Source organism: Chionomys nivalis, chromosome 3 (genome assembly GCF_950005125.1).
Source record: "Chionomys nivalis chromosome 3, mChiNiv1.1, whole genome shotgun sequence".
In the NCBI taxonomy this organism is placed as follows: domain Eukaryota; kingdom Metazoa; phylum Chordata; class Mammalia; order Rodentia; family Cricetidae; genus Chionomys; species Chionomys nivalis.
Window position 1 is genome coordinate 114,674,664 of NC_080088.1, and position 23,413 is coordinate 114,698,076.

The following is a 23,413-nucleotide window of genomic DNA, read 5'->3' on the forward strand; positions in this document are numbered from 1 at the left end:
CTTGCAATTTGGTACAACAATCTGTCAGTCGCCTTGAATTGATGACTTAGAGTTTAGGTGTAGGCTTAGCCTCCTCTTTTCTCCTCCCTTCCTTTCTTTTTTTCCATTCTCTTTCTCTCTCTCTCTCTGATAATATCTACCTGCCTAGCTGTTGTCAGCCTTGTAACTCTTGGTCCTGTTGCCTCAGCCTCCCAGGCTGTGGGATACAGGCGTGTGGCCCCATGCCTGGCCGTTTCCTTTTCATCCTTTCTTTAAATGTGTCCGTTCTTTATGACCAGCTGAGTACTCTGAATTGTGTCTTGAATTGAGTTCCATGAAGTGGTGTGCTGCCCGGAGTAATAGTCAAAGGCTGAGATACTAGCCGACACTGTCACGGGTTGCTCCCCCAGAACCTCTGTTCCACACCGACTGAGGGCAGCCGCCACGGGATGCCCTGAGAGGTGTCGCAGCGAGATTGCAGCTCTGCTGCCGCAGAACTTAGATTCCAGCGCAGAAAGCTCGAAAGACGAGGCCAAAACAAGACAATCACAGCGTTCATCTGTTATGTTGAGAAACCAGAAGCGGGCATGGGAGAGCTCAGTGGGGCATGCTGGGAAGTGGCTGAGCAGGACGAGGGTGCATGCTTCTTACTTCACTGCTGCTGAAGAGTAAACAGTTTTGAAGACAATAAATTTTCCTCCCAAAGCTTTTAATGAATGTCAGGATTCGAGAAGGAGAGGGAGGGAGGGAAGGAGGAAGAGAAGGAGAGGGGATTTATGAAGGGAAGTTAACTACAGTTCTTAAAATAGCCTTTGTTTCTGAGAGCCTTAATCTGCTGTCTGTCTTATAACCGGGGGTGGGGCTCCCCTCAAAGTTACCTCTGCCACTAAGGAGAATGAGCCCTGCTGTCACCTCATACATGTTGACTAATTTTAAAAACATGGGGGAACACTCCTCACCCCGTTTTTCTCCTTGTCTTTTACAGTGAACAAAGAGCTTAATCTGTGACTTCATATGCATTTGCCATCAGTGTGGTAGGCATGTGGCGTGAGGGGAACGGTGGTGTCATGACACTGTATAGGAAAATATTAATATAGGTACTCATTAACATATTTTTCAGACAGAACAATCTTGGCTTTAAAGCTTTCTCATGTGATCCACACGTCGAGTGCCTTTTTCGAGTCCAGTGCTGCACTAGTCTTCTCTTTGCAAGGTCCGTGCTCAAGTCTTTCCGCCATGTAGTTGCTCGTTAAACATTCGTTGTATACCTACTATGTGCCTGGCAGTGGTGCTGCCTGCTGGGTCGGCATAAACTTTCGACCTAAAATCAAGAAGATTTCCATGACCTACTAATTCTTTTTAAGCCAAAGGAATAACACAATCTTACTTTTTATGTGTGTTAAGTGTGGGTCCTACATGTGCCACAGCGCCACAGCACACACGTGGAAGTCAGAGGCCACCTTAAGCGGTCAAGTCCTTGCTGCTTCCCACTCTCTCTTGCTTTTCTGCCCTGCTGCATTCTCCGGACCACCTCACCTGTAAGTGTCTAGACAGTTCTCCCGTCTCAATCTCTCATTCCTTCCTAGTGCCGAGACTATGTGGGTGTTCCTGGAGTCTGAGTCCAGGTTGTTAGGCTTCTGTGGCTAGCGATTTTTACCCACTGAGCTCTCTCCAGCCTCATCCTCCCCTCCCAGTGTATGAAAACAATTCCACGTGGCATAAGAAGTCTGAGAATTATCCCCTGCTTCCTGCCTCCTTCACTCCTTCTCATACATGGCGCGTTCTAGGATTGACCAAGGGTTTGCTTTTTCGTTTGTTTTGTAGGAGAAGTGAAGTAGATCATTGAGGGGGAGGTGCAGAGGAGACTAAGGTCTGTCTCACCTCTCCTTTGGCTCGCCCCAAGAGGTCCCCAGTGACCCTCGTGAGAGCATGCTGTCTTGGCTGAGTGAAGCTTTGGGAGACAACTGGCCTTTCCCTGTGCGACCTTTCTGGCCTTTCCCTGTGTGACCTTTCGTATGCTAACCTCTGGGATTTCCCCCTCACTGTTAGTCTATTGTAATTGGGCCACTAGTTAGTTCCTGGCCACTTAGCCCCGAAATAATCACACAGAAACTGTATTAATTAAATCACTGCCTGACCCGTTAGCTCTAGCTTCTTATTGGCTAACTCTTACATATTAATTTAACCCATTTCTATTAATCTGTGTATCGCCATGTGGCTGTGGCTAACCAGCTAAAGTTCTGTCTGGCGTCTGTGTGGGAGCTACATGGCTTCTTCCTAACTCCTCCTTCTTTCTCCCAGCATTCAATTTAGTTCCCCCCTCCCCCGCCTACCTAAGTTCTGCCCTATCAACAGGCCAAGGCAGTTTCTTTATTTGTCAATGGTTTTCACAGCATACAGAGGGGAATTCCACATCATTAGTCCCTGTTCCCACTGAGAATTGTGGTCCATTGTGCTGGGGAGTGAGACTCAGTCATTCTTCTATGTAGGGATATAGCCCCACCCATTGGGGGCGTGTTCGCCTTGGGCTAATGTTTACTGATAAATCTTGGGCATGGTTCCCATCTAGAGGGACCACCAGACGGACCACCAGACTCTCCCCGTTTCATCTAATGAACTTGGCCAGGCAGGCCCTACAGGGTCATTTTATGACGTGGCATCCAGGTGTTTAAGTTTTTTACGCTATGTCTCAGAGTTCCAGTGGACTATGGGCACACACCAGTGCACCTGGCTTAGATTGTTCTTTTTTCAGGCCCTGGAGAGCTAATTTTCTCACCAGTCCCAATGGGCTCTGTGTGGAGTAAGGGTAGTCCTTCTGCGTGTCCTGGCCGTGTGTGTTCACGCAGCCTTTCCCCTCGTATAGAGTAAGGGTAGTCCTTCTGCGTGTGCTGGTCATGTGTGTTCACGCAGCCTTTCCCCCCTCGTATGGAGTAAGGGTAGTCCTTCTGCGTGTGCTGGTCATGTGTGCTCACGTAGCCTTTCCCTACCGCCTTTCCCTACTCATGTCCTCCAGTGTTCATGTTCATTTCCAAGTCATGGTTCCCGCTCATGGGACACCACAGATGCAGACAGGCTGCCACATCTCTTCCCTACTAAAGGGCCTAGACAAGGGGCAGCCTCATCCTTGCTGGAGAGTCGGCTCATTGCTGGGCCACTTCTCTTTAGCTTTGAGGCTATGATTTCTCACGCCGCGTGGATGATGCCCCCCCAAATCCTTGTTCCCAGAAGATCCTGTTGCTCTGAACTACCTGACTAAAGGTTGACGTCTCTAGCTTTTAATCTCTACTGTGAGTTTTCCAACCTCTCAACTTGAAAGTTGTCTGACCTTTTTATATTCTCTCTTTCTCTTTCTTGGTGGGATTGAACCCAGGGTCTTGCCCATGCTAGGCAATATTCTACCACTGAACTATATTCTCAGACTCCTTTGTGTGTATGTGTGTGTGTTTGTGTATCTATGGATATGTGTATGTATATGTACATGTGTGCTTATGCGTGTGAAGGCCAGGGGACAAGCCTGTGCCATTCATTAGGTACCATTCATCTTTTAAAAAAATGAAAAGAAATATGTGTATGGTTTTGTGTGCACATATGCCTGTGTACCACGTGTGTGCACATATGCCCGTGTACCACGTGTGTGCACATATGCCCGTGTACCACGTGTGTGGAAGCGTAGGAAATGCCCCCATCTCTTTAGCATCTCTCCTTTTTCTTTTGGAGACATGATCTCTCACTGGCCTTGAACTTACAAGTAGGTGAGGCCTGCTGACCACGGAGCATCAGAGAGCCTCCGGTCCGCCACCCGGAACTGATATTTAATGCCATCCTGCTTGACTTTTATTATTTTTTTAACATATGGGGATTGAACTCAGCTTCTCATGTTTCCAATGCAAACATTTTACCAACTGATTCATCTCCCTGCCTTGAGCTCATCGGTTGCCCAGGCAGGTCCTCCTCCTACAATCCTCCTGCCTCAGGCCTATGCTGTCAGCCCTAGCCCTTTTTAATCTTGACCACATGAAGCTGGCTTTGAGCTTGACAGAGTCTTACAGATGAATCTTATTTTATAGTACAGAAATTCAGAAATCATAATTACTTCACTGAGGGTGGCTCCTAGCCCTCTCTGTTAGTCATCCTCTTCACGCAGAAATGGGATTCTATTTTAGTCTCCTACAGATAAATTAGTATATAGTGGAAAGGGAATTCAACTTCTGCGAGGAATTAATCGCTGTGATGGAATTAACACAAATAGTCACTGTGATGTGTCTGTGCCTCGTACAACGGAGACATCAATGCAGATGCGTGTGTCTCACTTCAGCGACTGTAAGATCTGCCATAAACGTGCACTGTACACCAGCAGTAACAGTAGCAACCACAGGTTCACTTTCATGCGTGTTTACTATATGTAAAGAGCCATAATAAGCACCTTATATAGATTAATAAACAAACAAACAGCTGGGCGGTGGTGGTGCACGCCTTTAATCCCAGCACTCGGGAGGCAGAGGCAGGTGGATCTCTGTGAGTTCGAGGCCAGCCTGGTCTACAAGAGCTAGTTCCAGGACAGGCTCCAAAACCACAGAGAAACCCTGTCTCGAAAAACCAAAATAAATAAATAAATAAATAAAAAATAAAAAAATAAACAAACAAACAGAAGGAAGCCATTCAAGAGATGGAGTGGGGATGTCCCTGTCATCCCAATGCATCCCAATGCCCAGCGAGCAGAGACAAGAGGGTCACAACTTTGAGGCCAGCCGCACTTCTTAGGGAGACTCTTTCAAAACCGGAAATAGCCTCATTGTAACCTGTGATGCCTAGAGAGGCCAAGTGACTTTGCCTGGGTCACACGACTTGCGAGTGGGCGAAACTGGGACTCGGTTCTGATTGCAAGCCGTGAGCCATTAGCCCACCACCCGTGTGTGTTGGTACCACCTATGTGTCTCCGTCAGTATGTTTCCAGTCTTTATCTGGGTTTCCTCATTTTGGGATGGAAACCATTTCTTTTTGATCCTTACACATCATAATTTCTGTTATTTTAATTTTATTTTATTTTACTTTTAAGGAAGTCACTGGGTGACTACAGTCTGGTTGGGTTTGCTCCGGGGTTGTTGGACGTGCAAAGGGGATGTGAGCTGATGCTGTCGATCTCAGTTTTCTTCCCATATGCTAACGTTTATAACGTTAGAGCTTGTAGCTCCTGACTCCAGCAGGGAAGATGCTCCCGAGAGCCTGGAGGTGTTAAATCATTTTCTGCTGGTGCACATTTTACATTTTTGATCATCTCTTTTCCACCTCACCTCGGTGCACCTGAAGCTCTGGGAATGTTCTTTTGCATTTCCCAGAAGCAGCCAGCCCTCTGTGTTCATCGCTCTCTCCTCCGCACCCTTCCGTCATTCCCGTCACTTCTCTGTGCTGCTTTGGCCATTGTCCTTGGGGAAGCCTCGGAAACAACCGGATTCTTAGGAGTCTGTAGGCTGAAGACATGCTCGCTGCTCATTTTCCCAGCACAGAACTTGGTCCGGAAAATAAGAGGTTAAAAAAGAAGTCTGGACCGTGAAGGGCTGTGACAGCCGTCCTAGGGGAGCTCTAGCGAGCCCTGGTGGGCAGTGACTCATGCCGCTCTGTCACTCAGATCAGCTTTGGCCCCTGCCACGCAGGCGGCCAGGTGGGGTTACAGCCAGAGCAGGCACTAAGGAGTGGGGAGCATGCAGCCTGCACTGCGGGGGATGTGATGCCGGCTTGCCAACTTCCCCCTGCCTGGTCCACTGCGGACGCTCTAGCCTGCAACCATGGTAACACTTCTGGCTGGAAATGCCCCCGGGAGCCCCCTACTATGGGCAGCCGCTCACATCCCTGAGTGAGAGAACCTAGTAGGTCGGCAGGCAGCAGCGAGGCTGTGATGCCCCCCCCTAGCTGGAGTCATGCCGTAAGGAGGTAGGAGCCTTGCCGCAGATGTGCATCTGTGGGTCTCTGTGTGCCCCCATTGGCTCTGGCTGCTGCAAATCACTGCAACTTTATTTGGCTGTTTTTGATTATATGGATTGAACTGCGGTGGATTCAGTGGGCAGGATTGTGCTGGGGAGGAGAGATAATGAACTAAAAAAAAAGTGGTTAATAAGATCTCCAAGTAGATTCATCTGGCTATGAATGAAGCCGACTGCAGTGGTAACCCAGTGGCAGTTCACAGCCTCCCAAGCCCCCGGCCTCTTCTCGCCTCTCATTCTGGCTCGGTCATGAGACATACATACATACCTTCTTTCTGACAGCGATGGATGTCGCTAACTAGTGCTCATTTAGACCTGTCTGGAAGAGGGGCTCAATGGGTTTAGGTCATCGGGAACCCTGGCATTAGCCAGCTGGCATGGAGTGGAAACCTTCTGGAAATATCAGGCAGGAGCCGTCTGCTCAGGTGAGTTGCCCAAGTGCTTCCTTAGGAACCCAGTGGCCTGTTTGACTTCTGTCTTTCACTTTACCCCCTGCCCTGAAAGGCAAGCTGTCTGCGGGTTGGTGGCCATGTTGGCAGCGAAGGGGTTAATCTCTTGTTGCTGTAGGAGCCGAGGCTGGGTCTGCCTGCGCTAGGAGCTGGGTTGAAAGCAGGCGCTGCAGTGCTGTCTCCAAGGCTGAAGGAGTAAGGCGCTTTTTTTCCCCTCTCCGCAACAGTGTGGAATTCATCTGAATTTTTCTCTCTCCCCCCTCCCCCGCCTTCTTGTTTTTCTTTTAACCAGCTCCTCCCCCCTTCGTTCCCACCCTCAAGTCTGATGATGACACCTCCAATTTCGATGAACCAGAGAAGAATTCGTGGGTTTCATCCTCTCCGTGCCAGCTGAGCCCCTCGGGTTTCTCGGGCGAAGAACTGCCGTTTGTGGGCTTTTCATACAGCAAGGCACTAGGACTTCTTGGTAGATCTGAGTAAGTGCCAGTGTGACTTTCTGGGGGACTTGCATGGATGCATGCCTGGCACAGGAGCCAAAGGTGGTGGTGCTGGTGGCGGTGGGAGGGTGGGGGGAGTGCGGCGGAGGGAAGCCTCTGAGCTGCCTGCGTTTGGAAAGCCGTCTACCTGTTTGGGGCTTGTGGGGCCAGACTGTTGATGCTCAGTTCTGCACGGTGTGTTCGGTGCCTGTTCCTGCCTGTGGCGTTCTCATGGTCAAATGGGTACTTTAGGTTAGTTCTTTCCGTCTTTGGTCTTCCTTAGAGGGAGGAGAGAGTGGAGGTTTCCAGCCGTGCAGCTCCTTGGTCAGAGGGGAACCGTGTCTGAGTTAAACTGAGCCCGTCCATCCATCTGTGTATCCGTCTCAAGAGGGAGGCTGGCTGGTATCTTGGCTGTACTGAAAGGGTCCTAAACACCAAATCTCACAAGCTAAAGGTTTCCTGATGGGTTTAACTGAGCTGCAAGTGGCTGAACCAGAGCTCTAGCTGAGAGATGATGCTCGGCTCCTGTCCAAGTATGCTGCAAGATCAGAGATCTGGCAGCTGAGCCATTCTGAGCAGGGAGAGCACCGGTGGCCAGAGGAAGTCCCATTCCCGGGAGCCCCCAGGAAGGAGTGTGGTGCAGCCACCACTGATTCACAGAAATTGGGCTTCACAAGAGGGGATGGAAGAAAACCCTAAGCAAGAGAAGCAACTAGAATTAGAGATAGCCAGGAACCCTCTTGACCTGGGAGTCGTTCTCTGTCTTTACAGGAAGCGTTTAGATGAGGCAGCCCAGGACTGGTTTGGAGGGTCCTGTTTCCAGACTTAGAATTAAAATGCACTCGCCTGGGATGTGGGAGCTTGATGACATTCTGTTTTCAGGGGAGCGAGTTCCCCTAGGAAGGTGTCAGGCCAGCTGCGCTGTTCTCCAGCATCCCACCCTCATGCTGAGGTTCTTAGGGCTATTCTGGGTTACTAGTTGCTGCCCACTTAGGAGAAGAACACATTTTTATTTTTTTAAAAAAGTCTCTCCTTGGTAGATTCATTCATACCTGTTTGTTGTATTTGTAGCTCAGATATTGATTTGAGGTATGGATATAGTCTTGGTTCCTGGATGGTGTCACCCCACAGGTGCAATTTTGAGGTTCTTAAAAAGCTGTCAGATTTTTTTTTTTTAAACAGGAAATTGAACATTTGATATAAGCTAGGAGAGTGTGGGCTATTCTTGATTTTTGACAGGGGCTTTTACAACGAAAGATGCCAAGTTGGGCTTCCTTTATTACCTTGCCTGAGGTCTGGGTTTAGAATCCAGGCGATGTCAGTATTATTAGATGTGGCTTTCCTGCTGATGTGTTCCACCACCCAAAGCATCCCAGAGGATGTAGGAGAGGCAAAAATCTCACTAGCTGTTGAATGTGGCAGAAGACAGATTTGCAATGGTCCAAGCAGGGCTGGGAGGTTTGGCGTTGGTATCAAGGATCCAGGGAGGAGTGGAGGCCCAGTGAAGGATGCATAGTTAGTGGGCAGAGTAACCTTGACACAATCAGCACATTGAAGGTCACAGATCCAAACTGGGAGATGTGCGGGGAGTCTCTGGTCTGGTTAGTAATGGGCTGGATGTGTCGAGAGAAAGCTGTGTGAAGGTGCAGATCAGTGATCTGAAAAAACCTGGGAGGCCTTGGGGGAGTCAGGTTTTGGGGTCAAAAGGGGGGGATGATGGGAGGGAGCCCGGGCATCTCGGTTAACCTGAAGCAGAGTGAGATTAATTGCTTGTTGTTCAGGAAGACTCTAATTGCTTCTTTCTGCTTCTCAGAGCGCCGAGTAAAGGGGCATCTTAGCATTAGGGCCCAGGCACCGGATAAACGTTGACTGAATTTACTCATGAGCCGTACCCCCGGAATGTGTTTGTGTTGCTTTCTGAATTTGAAGGTTTGCGATTTCACTTTCGGCTGTCCAAAAATCTCTCTCTAATGCATCAACTGAACTTCCATTTATACCCCAAAAGAACGTTTAATAAGATTCTCATAAAAATAAAATTCCTTTTAACAAAGCCGTGCATTTGTTATCCGGAAGATGTAACTGGAGGCGTCTTATCTTTGGGGAACTTGATGCTTTTTCCATGGCAATTTGGGGCTGGAGTTAGCAGCTTTTCCTCTGTCTCGAGTCTCGCTCTGTGGTACTGTTGTTAGACCTGGCTACTGTGCCAGATGTGGTCCAGTGGGTGAAACCCATAGCCTCATTTTCAAACTCCTATCCACCTGTTGTTATTTGTAGGTGACTCTGGGCATGTTGGGTCAGAGTTAACTGGGAAGCCAATCAGAGAGCCTCAGAGATGAAGCTGCTCAGCAGCTCTGCTGCAGCTTCATAGACGTGCAGTCACAGGACTCATTGCAGGCGGTGGCATTGTCTCCGGGTACCATCTTTGCCCTGCAGTGACCTCAGCTTCCTCTCTGTGTTTCTCTCCTCCCACTTGTCGTTTTCAGCATCACAGGTTTGTGTGTATGCCGCGGTTACTCGGTCCTTACACCATTGAGGGAACCGCAGAGGCTAGCTTGTGCTGCACTGGGGAAACTGACCCCAGATTTGTCACCAGTGAACTGAATGGAACGTTCAGAGGTGGGGCTGAATGAGCGAGGACTTTTCACAGGGACTGTGGCTGCGGGAGCGATTCATATTGTCGTGTTGTGGTCTCTCCTCACATTTTAGGATCTTTCTCTTTTTGCAGGGGACCCCAGGCTATTTTTAAGTCAGCCATTGCGCGCATCGTTAATTTTAGGTTTAGCGAGAAGCTCGGTCTCAGCGTGTTGATGAATGAGGTGTAGGGGAAGTTCCTCGCTGCCCAAGTTGAGGGCAGGGGAGCTTGGTGAGAACCAGATTTGTTTGGTTGGGTGTATTTGGTGAAGTTAGCTTTGAAGAACATCCGCACCAGTGACTCTCTTCATGTCCCCCCACCCCACCCCAGTCCCCTTGTGGTGCTGGGCATTGAACCAGGGACCTTGTCTGTGCTAAGAGAGCACTCTACCGCAGTGACCACTGAGCTACACGCCCGACCCAACTCTTTTCTTTTTTCTTAACAAGAACTCAGACCCAATTCCCATGCCTTGAATGCCTTGAGCCCCCGTTTGCTTGAGCTTTACAGTAGTGGGGTAGAAACAAAAATCAGTTAAGTGGTAGGTTTAAAAACACCATGGCTCCCAGCATCCTCGCTCTGTTGTCAGTGTGGGGCGAGTTTCTTCACGTCCTTCTTCCTGGACTGAAGCGCTGCCTCGTTATTTCTGGCCGAGTCGACATTTCTGCAAGGTGATGTGATCTTGATGAGGCTAGATTTGTGCGTTTGTGGGTTCTGGGGGAGCTGTCTTAGGAAGGGTGCTCTTCCTTTTGTCCTGGGCACTTCTTCTTTCCTTCCTGTGGATCTGGCAATGCAAGGGTCGAACCATCCCTTCAGACACGATGGAGGAGTGGAGCTGTCTGACACTATTTGTCCTTCCAGATTTCAGATGGCTGGTCTGATTTTCAGTGCCTCCTCCTTTTGTGGTTGGGAGTTCTTTGCACGATATTTTCCTCAGTGGTTACAGGGTAACCAGGACATCTTCCCAAAGGGCTTCTGGGAAAACAAACAAACAAACAAACAAAAACCAAAAAAAAAAAAACCCCAAAACCATATAAAGCATTTACTCTAATACCTGGCACATGAAAAGACCTCAGACAATAGCTGCCACCCTGTTTCTTGCTTTTTCTAACACACCAGTCTATATTGATGTAGAACTTTCCGTATATGCCAAGAGGCCATGGAACTAGGACTAGGGAGTTCCAAGTCTGGCCAGACTCTCCAACCCTCGGGAGTTTTTCTCCTGGGGGTGCTTAGATGTTCAAGCCAACTCCAAGAGTAACGTCTAGTTAACAAGAGGTGCTCCTTGTGGAGGAGTAGGCCGGAGGACAGAAGGGCAGGATGAAGCCCAGACAGATGCTTTCCCATCAGGTTCACTAATCAAAGCAGATTTGCAGAAACGGATCATAGAACTGAGCAGGTGCCCTAGCCGAGGAACCGTGGGGTGAAGGAGTAACAGTCTTTTTTTTTTTTTTTTTTTTTTTTTTTTTTTTTTTTTTTTGGTTTTTCGAGACAGGGTTTCTCTGTGGCTTTGGAGCCTGTCCTGGAACTAGCTCTGTAGACCAGGCTGGTCTCGAACTCACAGAGATCCGCCTGCCTCTGCCTCCCGAGTGCTGGGATTAAAGGCGTGCGCCACCATCGCCCGGCAAGGAGTAACAGTCTTGAGAGCACTGAAGGACTGAAGCCGACTCGTGCTCTCCTGCTGAGCCAGCGGTGACGATCCTCCTTGCAATGCCTGTCCATTTCCCTGCGCAGGCTGGGGTCTGCAGGGCAGGATGGGTCTCACTGATCCTCATTGTCCCAGACACGGGAAGACATGGCAGGCCCTCAGTGAATATGCGTGCTGGAATGAGCTCACCCATATGCTGTGCTGATGGAGGATGAGGGTTAAAGGTCAGCTCTGTAAAAGATGGTGTATTTGGGTCAGTGGAGAGGAAGGTGGAGAGAGCTTCCTGGGCAGAGGGCTATTCTCACAGGGTGACCAGTGCTCAGGCTCAGTCCTAAGCCCCTCACACAGACCAAATCACTCCAGCAACACAGCAGCCCAGGAGGAAGGACTGGTCACTGTTCTCCCACTCTGCATGTAAGGAAGCTAAGGCATGGAGAGTGTGAACTTGTCCACGGGGCTATGGTGCTGCACCACATAAATGCCCTGGGCGGGAGAAGTCAGGAAATGCTTGTGGGGTGCCCAAGAAGTAGATACCATCCTGGAGAAGGAAGAGCCATGAGGTTGGGGCAGGTGTGGAGAGAGTTGACAAGCTGGTCATAATACTGCTTTTGTATTTGGCCTTTGCACGTTTATTGAGTATGTGGGTTAGTATATAGGTCTCAGATATCTTCTCATTGAGAGACACTGACCTGGGGTGTATGTGCGCGCACATGTGTATGTGCCTGTGTGTATGTGTGCATGCATGCATGCGTGTGTGTGAATGCGTGCAAGTATACACATCTGTGTATATATGTGTATGTATGCCTTGTGTATGTGTGCATGTATTTGCGTGTGTGTGTCCGTGTATGTGTGTGTGCACATGTGCATGTATGTGTATTGTGCATGCGTGTCTCTGTGTGCATGTATGTATCTCTTGTGTGTGTATATATGTGTATGTGCACATGTGCGTGTATGTGTATTGTGCATGTATGTCTCTCTGTGTATGCATGTATGTATCTCTCTGTGTGCATATATGTGTGTGTGCGTGCACATAGGCACTTGTAACCACTCACATTCTGACTTGCTAGAGAGAACTTCATTGAGGACAGGGAATGGCACTGACCCTGGCCTTCAGGCTGATCGTTCATAAGCTGCACAATAAACATACCAGAGGGTGATCTCAGTCACCCCCTTCTGTAATTGTGTCTTCTGTGTAGCCCAGGCTCAGCTTCTTGAGTGCTGGCATTACAGGTGGGCACCACTGTGCCCAGTCAGTCACCTTCATGGCTGCCAGTGAAGATGCTGTGTTTCTTCAGATTGGTTTTTGTGTTCCAGGTGTCTCCAATCTTACCTCCCTACTCCAGAGAGGGAATGGGAGGGAGGATTTACCCATCAGTCTTACTTTGTTTTGAGCTACTTAGGAGTGAGGGGAATCTTCTTTTAAAAACTGTTTTCCCCAGAATGCATGTACAGGTAGGCCTGGAAGCATCGTCTGTCATCCGGTGCTGCCGTGGTCACAGTGCTGCTGAGACGGAAGGGAGGTCGAGATGGAAAGTCTCTGTAGGCTCTCAGAGTCTCGGTGACAGGTGTCATCTGACCTCCACAATCATGCTGTGACATGTGTGCACAAACCAACACTCACTCACACACACACACACACAGAATCAGGGAGAGACAGAGACAATCAGACAGAAGGAGAAAGAGAGACACAGAGACAGGGTGATAGACAGAGACAGAGAGACATACAGAAAGGCAGAGGGAAACAAAAACAGAGAGACACACACAGGGGTAAGGGGGGAGGAAATAGTTTTCCTTCTGTATCCAGCCAGAAACTCCTTGGTATTGTGCTTCCTCCCCGTATCCCTGTTGCAAGTAGTCCATCTGTGACTTGGGCTTTTAAATAGTCAACAGCAACAGCAGCTTTTTCTTACCGTCCCCAAAGGGACCCATCTACTATATTCAAGTGACTTAATAGCAACTGCCCTCAAGTGCCTGGCGCTGCTTGTCTCTTGCCGTTAAATGGGTCTTAAGCTGCTCACTCCCCTCTGGGTATTGTCTTGGGTTTTCTCTTCTCTTGCTCATTCAGGTTTTCTTCTCTCTAGTCAAGCACACCTGTCCTCCAGCTGTCTCACCCTGTTCTCTGTTTAGACTCGGTGTGTGCGTGCCTCTCAGCCCTGGCAGGATCATTCTGCCACCTTCTAATTGTCTTAGAGACGCCTTTAGGAGCTCAGGTCCAAACAGTCCCGCCCTAACCTTAAGGTCAGGCTCTAGAAGATCTGTCGAGTGTGTTCTGGAGCCCCCACAGGCTAGTCCTGTGGTGATCTTGGGCCCCTAAGAAGGTGATCATTGACTAAACGTGCTTCATGGTCCCAAGCGTGGCCTCAGGTTGGCAACTCTGAGTTGGTTCCTCTGCCTTTTCTCTCCTGGCCTCTCTCCGATGACCTCCTGAAGGAATTGTTTGTGCTCAGCACCTCTTTTTCTCCACTCCCACAGTTCAAGGGCCATCTCAGAAGCTACTGACTACCCTCAACCAACAAAGCGAGCCACCGGACAGTGTTCATCATGCTGTCTCTGCACAGCTTTCTGCTTTGTCCGCTGGGTCCTGGACACTCGGTTACCCCCACCTCTGACTACTCCTTCGCCATTGTGTAACTTTCTGTGTCTGGGCCCTCGGAACACGGGTACCACCCACTGTCCCCATGAACCATCCATTCAGTTCTCGACTTTACCTCCTATTTCCGCTGCCCCTGCTCTTCCTCAGTCTAGAAGCTACCACTTCCCCACCCTTCTAGACAGGACAACGGTGTCACCCTAAGCACTCTTCTGCCTCTTGCCCCTCCCCTCACTTGCAAGGCCCCTAAGCTTTTTCCCTGGTGACACTCACATCTGTGCCCATTGTTCTGTCCTCACCATCACCCCAGTGGACATTTGCTTGGACTGCTGCAGTCGCATCCCAAACGAGCCCTCTGCCTCTGGTGTTCCTGGCTGCAGTCCATTCTCCACAGAGAGTGGAATTCCTCCAAAGCCTAGGAATGATGTAATTCTCTTGTGGGCACCTTCAGCAGCATCTTGGTGTGACATTCAAGCTCACTGTGCCAAGACCCTAGCTTGTGCTCCCAGTCCTACCTTCTATTGTCCCTTTGTCTGGCCAAATTGCCCAGGGCTCACTGAGGACAGACAGGGCCTTGCCTTCCTTTTGCCCCAAACAGGGCTTCGCCTCGGCAGGTCGGACTTTAAATTGACTTTAAATTGAGTTAGACTAAAGTGGTTAGGGTTGTACTGATTCCTTCTGCTCGGAGTACACAGTGTCTGCTGAGTACTTTCAGTGGGCCTAGAACTTTTTATCCTAAGGACTCTCCATGCATTGTCTCACAGCCTCACCATAGTACACATGATAGACACCGAGACTCAAGGAAGTTGCTTTGAAGTCTGACACAGATTTAAGACCTGTCCCATGTCTGGGGACTTGAACCTCTAATGGTCATGGCTGCTAGTTCATGTAAGAATGACGCATTTGTCTAAACAGTCAGGGTTAAGGAACAACTTTCTGTAGGGGTAACCCACACAGTCTCAAGGGTCACGTAGCTCTGTACTCTCCGTCCTGTAGATAGTAAAGCTGGGTATTACCGAGCCTGCGTTCCCCTCCGAGGCTTACACAGCTCACCCTTAGCTTTAGAGCTCATGAGAACATTCTTTATTGGGGAGACTAGCTATAGCACCCCTGTGAAAAGTCCAGACTTGAGAACCAGACAGGCAGGGGTTTGTATCCAGGATCCACCCCTTGGCAGTTTTATAAACGGGGCATTTAACTTCTTTCAGATTCCGCTTGCTTGTCCCTCTCATGGGTTGTAGCAGTGTCTGCTAGGTTTCCTGCAAAGACGGGCGAGTCTCACCGTTCCTGCCTGCAGCAGAGCAGGTGTTCTTGCCTGTTGTTAGTGAGGTGTGCAGATGGAGCCGGCTGCTCTTGCTTCTCCCCTCTCCCCAGTTTCCTCCTCATAAAGACTTTTCACTGGTTTCTGTCCATTGAGAGAATCCAGTCGCGCGTGGGGTGCCTGCTGGGTGCTCTAATATCTGCATCCAGTTTTTTACCCTTAACAGTCTGTGGTACATCAGTTAAGCCTGAGTTTCCCATAAAGCACTCTTGCCAAGATCCAGTTATGGTGAGCCTGGGCCTCGTGCTCTGTCCCCAGCAAAGTGTCATCTGTTCCCTCCTCCTCTTGGGCACTTGAGTGTCCCCCAGATGGGTGTGTGTTATGGTAGATGCTGCTGCCCCAGGACCAAGCATGTCATCTCTGATGTGGGGGCCGGAAAGCTTTCTGTACAACTCTGACCCTGTACAGAAGTTCTCATTTTGGATTCTTTTATCCATGATCTGTATATTATACCTGCCTGATGCCCACACACCGTTCATTCATTCACTAATCTAAGAGAGCCACAGTTCTAGGTTTACAGGCATAAATGTGAATAGAACAGATAGCATCCCTGTCCCCAGGAAGTCACCATACACAAGACACAGTTTCAGATGGTGGCAAAGGCTCTCTAGAAATCAGACCAAAATGGGGACCAAAGTGGCATGGCCTCCCTGACATGAGCACTAGGAGTCTGCTGGAGAAGGTTGAGTCACCTGAGGTGACACTTCTGACCTCCTGTGAGCTGGTCTGTGAGTCTACTCTGAGGTCCTGTGAGGCACTGAGCTCCGCTCTAGGCTGGCATAGCAGTGGGGCTCTCTTTACAAGACTTGTGTCCTGGCGCTACAGGTGAACACGCCGTCACTCCATCATTCCCTCAGCAAAGTCTTGCTAGCCTGCTGTGTGTCGCGTACTTTCCAGACAGCGAGGCTTCAACAGTGAGGACGAGGAGGCACAAATCCCTGACTACAGGAGTAGGATCTGTTCTTGGTGGCACGTGGAAGGTTATTCCTGGTAGAGAGGAAGGAGAAGACTTTGAAGCCAGGACCACACTCCTGAGGGCCCAGCCAACAGAAAACCTATCAGAGTCTTGGAGAGCTGGAGCTCCCAGCTCCTTGGGCGGTGTGGTCTTGGTTGAGGTCAAGAGCCTGGACTTAAAGCATGGGATTACATTGAGTAGGAAGGTTTGGTAGGATTTTGAGTAGGAGCATGGTAAATCTCTCTGACCCTTGTTGGAGGGTAGATGGTAGAGGGGATGAGAGTTAAATTCAGGAGGGATTAATTAGGCGGTTGTAGTCACTCAGAGAAGTGGTGGGGATATGTCAACAAAATTCTCAAAATGAGGCACTCACATAGAGCCGGGAATGGTATTAAAGAAATCACATGCCTGGCTATATTTTTATGACTAGTGAGAGTTTTAATAAATGATTTTTGAGCTACCTATTAATCATTCTAGAGCAATAGTTTTCCACTCATCTGGAACCCATTGGCGATGGTAGTGGTGATGGAGTGTGTGTGGTTGCTTATCTCTGTGTGTGTGTGTGTGTGTGTGTGTGTGTGTCACTCCAAAGCCAGGCAAGAGTCTGCAGCTCTCCAGGACAGTGGCATTTTTCACATTTCCAAGGGCTTGCTACAGACACCACTGTCTATCTTAAAATGGGCTTATAAAGTTACTTCATAAATTTCAGAATGTACAATCTTAAAAGCCAGCGTATTTTTGGAAGCAGAAGGCTGCTGGGTTTTAAATTCTCTTGCACCACGCTGCAGCTTGTGGTTACGTGTATTTCTAGTGCTGTTGGCCACGATTAAGGTGAGGCCCTCGGCTGAACTAATTCCCACGAATCTGGCTTCAACACTGAGTCTCCACACTTGCCTGTCTCTGAAGCAACCTTGGTCAGTGATGGGGTGATGGGTTTTCAGGCAGGGGACGGCTTCCTAATGAAGCAGGCGGATGACTTGATTCTCACACAAGATTCTAGGTCTGGAGATTAGCGTTGACCTACTCCATGTTCTGCTTTGTGGGGTAGAAGTACTGTATTCTCATTAGATATGGAATATTCTGTTAATAGTTTTACTGGGTTTTTCTAAGTTATATGGGTTATTTATAGGCATGTCATTGGTAAAACTGAATTTTATAATTTTTCTTAAATGTAGAGGTTCCATGTAAAACAGTTTTTGGGTCAAATGTAATATGTTAAGCAAACGTTCTCTCGACTGTAGAGGTGCTGACAGTTGCCACTTTCTCTGTCTTGTACCGTCCTCTCTCTCGATACTCCTTGGGCCTCTGTAATTATAAAGCAGATGTATATATCAGGAAGAGATGTTGATTTCAGAGTAAAATTTTCTAGAAAAATAGAAGCTGGGGGAAAAAAAGGAAAACCCAAACTTGGCTCTGCGCTGGAAGAGACAGCACTGCTGTGTGTAGGCGGGCGACTGCATGCACCCGCTGCTCAGAGGAGCCGCTCCTCTCCATGGGGGCAACTGGCTGTGCATCCAAGACGTGGCCGGGAGAGTAGGCAAGAGCTGTGTGGGCCGGCTGCGTGTCCTTTTTATTAGTGTCTTCATTGTACTGCGTCCCAGCTAATCCAGAGCACCAACTGCCTGGACTTCCGACATCGTTCCTGTTTGTCGTTTAACGGTCCCCTGCCCCCCAGCCATCGAGCACTGGAAGGAGAGTTCCTTTTGTGTGTGGGGGCTGAACTGTGTCTGGGGGTGGCTGTGGACCAACATGGCTCGTGGACGCTTTTGGGTTCCTAGACTGTTTTGAGCTCACGCTCAGCATCACATGGATAGATAGAGGTCACCTTATTCTGTACGGCCCACCCCTCTCTTTCCTCTATGGCTTTGCCCCTCCGAACATCCTCAGTCCTGTCTGGGTTCATCTATTGCTGTCCAGCCCTGAAGAAGTTGAGTTGATATTTGAACCATCGATTGTAGACTCCTCTACTTTTAACTGGCTGGCCCTCTCACCCACATAGGATAAGTATGTGTAGGGACTGTAAGATCAGTTCTTAATGACTTCAGTGCCGTGAGGATAGAATGCCCATCTCACAGGTCTGTGGGGGGTCAGGTCTGCGAGGGGCCTGCACCAAGAACATACTCCTTAGGACGTTTCCTCCTGTATGGTTTCTGAGGTGCAGAATGGAGACTTTCCTTCCCTTACAGCCTCCACACGAGGGTTTCTCAGCTCAGCACTGCGCTGTTGGCTGAGTAACTCCTCCAGGTCCCTCCTGTGTGGTATAGATTGTTGAGCGGTGTCTCTAGCTTCCTCATGCAGAATGTTAATAAGGCACGCGTGCGTGTGCACGTACACACACACACATACACTTCCTCTCCTGTCCCCCCCAGCCCTCCCTGACCCCCACCCTGTCCCCAACACGCCCCCACCTTCAACATGCTCCCCCATCCCAACTTCTCCTTCAATGCACCCTCTACCCCCACCCAACCCCCACCATTAAGATGAAAGAACATTCTAAATATCACCAAATGTATCCTGGAATATACATGGGAAAGCCGTTGGGCTTGAGGATTAACTTTCTTTAAAAATGAAATTTACTGTATGTTGAGTGTTTCACTGCATACATGTCTGATTTCTTCCCTTCTTCCTGCAGTTCTGGGACACAGGCATATACTATGGCCTCAGAATTTTGATAAAGAACTTTGTAGAGGAGTGATCTTGTTTCGTTTTTAACTTTCCTTCAACAATATAACCTTTAGATATTGCCACGCTTGAATTTTGGGAAGACCTTAGACCCATGATCTGTTTGAACAACAGAGCTGTGTGAATGGTTTGATTGCTCTCGGGCGAGCTTGGATGAGGCCTCTCCAGCTAAGGTTTGTTCACATTATGGTCAGTTTCAGGAAACAGCATTCGCTGCAAGTCAGAAAGATGGCTAGTGGCGTCTTAGAGACAACGGATTGTGCTGATGTTTCGGAATGGCTGCTGGGGCATGTGTATCTGCTGCATTGAGAAATGCATATTTGGGGGCTAGGGAGTGGACTTGCCGCTTTTGCAGAGGACCCAGGTTTGGTCCCCAGCACCCACATGGTGTTTACAACCGCTTCTCACCCCAGCTCTGTGAGACCTGATGCTCGCTCTCTCCTGGCCTCTTTCTGCTTCTGCGTGTTCAGGCAAAACACACACACACACAAATTTAAAAAACTCTTTAAACAGTTTCTGTTGGAGCTTGTCACAGGGACTGTGAACTGAATTACCTTAGTTGCATGAAAGGTAAATAGCATGTAAGGGTTTTGAGCTATACCTGGTTCTACTTTTTTCCCCTTAGAAACCCATGGAGATGCTGTAATTAAATTAACGTGCAAAGTTGGGCATCTTATAATCCCGCCCTTTGTGGGCTGAAATAGAAGGATCGTGAGTTCAAGGCCAGCCTAGGCTACACAGGGAGACCCTGTCTTAAAGAAGCAAACTCAGCCGGTAGATAAGCATGACTTCAGTTGTGGGAACCCACGTGGTGGAAGGAAAACGCCAATTCCCTCAAGTTGTCTCTGCTCTACACATGTGCCTCATGGTGTACACATGTACACATGCTACATACCTAAAGCAACGGGCACGTTAAATGATATGGAATGCTGGTTTTTGGTTGTTGCTTTTTTGTTTTTTTAATTTTCAGAGACTGGGTTTCTCTGTAGCTTTGGAGCCTGTCCTGGAACCCACTCTGTAGACCAGGCTGGCCTCGAACTCACAGAGATCCGCCTGCCCCTGCCTCCCAAGTGCTGGGATTAAAGGTTGCGCCATCACCGCCCGGCTGGAATGCTGTTCTTAATCATTGTCTAACGCATGTACTTGTCCTGAATTGAGAGCTGAGTTCTCACTCAGGGAGGAACACAAAGTGCTGTCCTCACATAACCAAAGTGCCACAGGGGAGCAGACGCCCAGGCTGGCCGTACTGGAAAGCCTCGACTTGAAACCATGCACGCTCTTCTCCTAAGCACCCCCGCTTCCAATCCTGACTATCCTTCCAAGTCATCATGGAATTTAATGAAGATGACACTGCCAGGCTGAGCCCTTAGTTCCTTCCCAGATTGAACTGGCCTTGCCCCCAGTCTTGGGCGTTGTTGGGCATAATTAGCCACCTCCGGGTGATTGGTCAGGGTACAGGAAGCTGCCCAAAGCTTCCATGACTCTTGCCCTCCATCTGCAGCTGTTGCCATGGGCTGAGTTTAGTTGCAGCATTCCTACAGGAGTTTTTTTTTAGAGGTGATTTTTATTTATTCTTTAAAAAAGAGGCTTCTTTAGCATATTTATTCTGAAGAGCTCTTAATTGCTGTACTTAGAACTCTTAAATGTGAGCGTTTGTCAGGCATCAAAATAGCAGAGTGAACGAGTGGACCTGGGGTGACGGCTGCATTGTCCCCCGTGAGTGTTCCTCTTCTGCATCCTGGGCCCATTCACCAGCGGCCTAGAAACGCCTTTTCTTTCTTTCTTTCTTGGTGAATAAGCAATCTGTTTTGTACCCACAGCAGCGAATGTTCAACATCAAGCTCCACTGGAGCCCGCCCTCCATGTGTCGTTGAGTTTTGTGAGCCACATCCCACTCCGTATCAGAAAACCCATGCAGTAGTTTGTCTAACGGGTGCCAGTAAGAACCGTGGCCTGTGTGTCGTCCCTGATATACATCCTGTGTGTCCCTTTGTGACGTGTGGGTGACCCTTGATTACTACAGGACCAGGGGCCAGCTCTGCCTGCTCAGGTGGCCTGGGACTTGTCTCTAACCTGCCCACCAAAGTACAGTCAGGGGTGAGGGAAATCAAGGCCATCCCAAGCAATCCCTGTGAAGGCAGGAAGAGGGTGCGTGCGTGCGTGTGTGTGTGTGTGTGTGTATGTGCGCGCGCGCGCGTGTGTGCATGTGTGTGTCTGTGTGTATTTTGGCTAGTATATAGGCTTGTGAGAAGTGTTAAAATTTCTAGCTCAATGTGAGAGTTTTAAAAAAGATTTATTTCTGGGTTTTAATCCTTGTTGCCCATTTCTATGAATAATCCTTGTTTGTCTTGATGTGAACAATAGCGCACAGCATGCTCAGCCCCCTGAGTGTTACCATTTCAAGCAACTGTTTTAGGCCTGTGAGGCACGAGCTATTTACAGAGTTGTAGGGATTGTAATAAAAATGGCACCAGTCATAGTAATGGTTGGCATTTGTGTGTGCCAGGGCCGTGCTTGGGGCTCAACGTGCACTATCTCATTTGATTGTTGTGCGGACTCTGGGGTGATTTGAGAATTACCCATTTTACAGGTGCAGCAGCTGAGGTTAGGGAGGCCACACAGCTTGGAAGTGATGGGTCAGATTGTACCCAGTGCAGCCTGACTCCTGTTGTTGATCCACTTGCCCGCCATTGCGTACAGAGAGCTGTCTCACCACCCTGTCACTGGGTTGGCAGCTGTAGCAGAGAGGTGTTCCACATTGCTGCAGGGGACTGATCTCTTTTAGGCCGAGAAGTAGTCTGGGGCACCAGAAAACAGAACTTTCGCCTGCTGGGAAGACCCCGAGTGCTCATCAGTAAGCAGCTCCTGCAGTCCTGTTACCAAGGCAACAAAGATGGGACTGTGGGCAGCAGTGGGCACCACCATGTCCCTCCATGCATAAGAACGGTTGCTTGCTATGGCATTGACTTTTTTTCTTCACCCAGTGTTTAAACCCCCACCAGGGTACTCCTTCTCATGCCCATCCCTAGCTAGCCCCAGGACACCCGCACATGTGAGAGACAGCCCTTCTAGTCCACTCCCTTCATAGCTTATCATGCAATTTTTATAATGTTTCCTAAGCGCAACACCAGGGGCATCTAGCCTTTCAGTCTCTCGCTGCCTGTAGACTAACAGAAACCATTTATCAACCAGCAGGTTCTTTAATCTCTGTGTGCTTCACTTTCTTCATGTGTAACATGAGGATAATAGGTTGTGTCTTCCTCAGAGAGTTGTGGGGAATAAAGAATTAAAACATGTCTAGCGTTCAGAGAGCACCAGGTACGTCCCAGAGCTCTGTGAGTGTATGAGTTTCACACTGGTGCTGTAACAAGTGAGCACAGGCCCAGAGGCGTGGAAGAACACACACTCACTATCTCACAGTTCTGGGAGTTCGAAGTTCCATGTGAGTTTCTTTTGGCTCAAGACAGCCTAAATGAGGTTGTACTCTGCCTGTGGGCTTTGAGGAGAATTAGCCTCCTTATCTTATCCAGCTCTTAGGATCCGCCCATTTGTGATTTGGTGGCTCCCTATCTTTATGTTTGTGTATGGTGTGTGTGTGTGTGCGCGCGCGCGTGCGCGCACACGCGCACACATGCGCATCATGACACCTGTGCGGAGGACAGGATACAACTTTGGTTGTTGATCCTTGCTCTCTACCTAGTTTGAGATAGGTCGCTTACTTTGCTCTCCATAGACCTGGGAACTTCCAGGGAGTTTCTTGGCTCTGTCCCCTACCTTGCTGTAGAACACTGAGTTACCCATGCCCACTTCTGTGCTGTGCTTTATGTGGGCCCTGGGGATTCTAAGTCCTAGCCTGCCTCTGCATCTTGTAAGCCAGTTGTGTAGCACGTTCAGATCTCTGGCCCTGCGCCCTGCCTCTGTGCTTGGCTTTCTGTCCCCCACACCTCTGTTTCTATCGTCTGAGGACTTCTGTGGGGGAGGATATTGGACCTTTTCAGGTAATCCAGGATAATCTCTGCATTTCAAGATCATTAATTTAATCACAGCTACTGAGTGTTCATGTGTGGTCTTTGTAGCTTCTAGATTGGACATCGGCATTTGGGGGAAGGGAGTGAGCACGCCATTTGGCTCATCATCGTAAGCATGGGCTGTTTACAGCAAACACAACAGAATGGAACTGGCTAGCTTGGGGGAGGAACAGACAGACTTCATAGTGTGTTGTTACAACACACCACTCGGTCATGTCTGTCCTGCCTCAGGGCCAGCATGGCTGCTGTCCCCTGTCCCCCCTGCTTCCTTCCTGTTAGATCCTTTTGTATCTAGAACCTTCTCATCCTTCAGGTCTCAAATGCCACCTTCTCTAAGAAACCCTCCTGGGTCACACTTCCTCTCGTCCCCAGCCTCTCTCATTCCACTGTGTCATCAGACCACGTCCTTGTTCCTCCTCTCAAGTTCTCTCAGCTATGAGCCTTTTGTTTCTGAACCTTCCTGGTGCATTATCTGCTCTCCCTGGAACATCGGCTTTGGGAGGAGCGGGGACCCCGAGTGTTATGTGCCGGTGGCACAGTGAGTGTTGAAACCGTACCTGTTGAGTGTGTCAAAGGCTGTGCGATGAATGCTCACACTTTCTTGTGTGACAAGTTCTGTTCTCATCATTCCCCTGGACAACTGCGCAAACCAGGGCTCCCAGAAGCCAGTTTTGGCTC

At 49.1% G+C, this 23,413-nt stretch overlaps 1 protein-coding gene across 10 annotated transcripts in view; it reads left to right on the plus strand.

Annotated features, from left to right (window-relative positions):
- Positions 1–23,413, plus strand: part of Cit (citron rho-interacting serine/threonine kinase) — a 173,985-nt gene that overhangs the window by 64,352 nt on the left and 86,220 nt on the right. For 3 of the 10 annotated variants that reach the window (XM_057763551.1, XM_057763552.1, XM_057763542.1), the window contains one exon: positions 6,699–6,882. In XM_057763551.1, coding sequence (XP_057619534.1) covers positions 6,699–6,882 — 184 coding nt within the window. Of the gene's footprint in view, positions 1–5,622; positions 6,383–6,548; positions 6,602–6,698; positions 6,883–23,413 lie in introns of those variants that run through there. The other 7 variants (XM_057763543.1, XM_057763549.1, XM_057763548.1 and 4 more) reach the window with 5 other exon arrangements.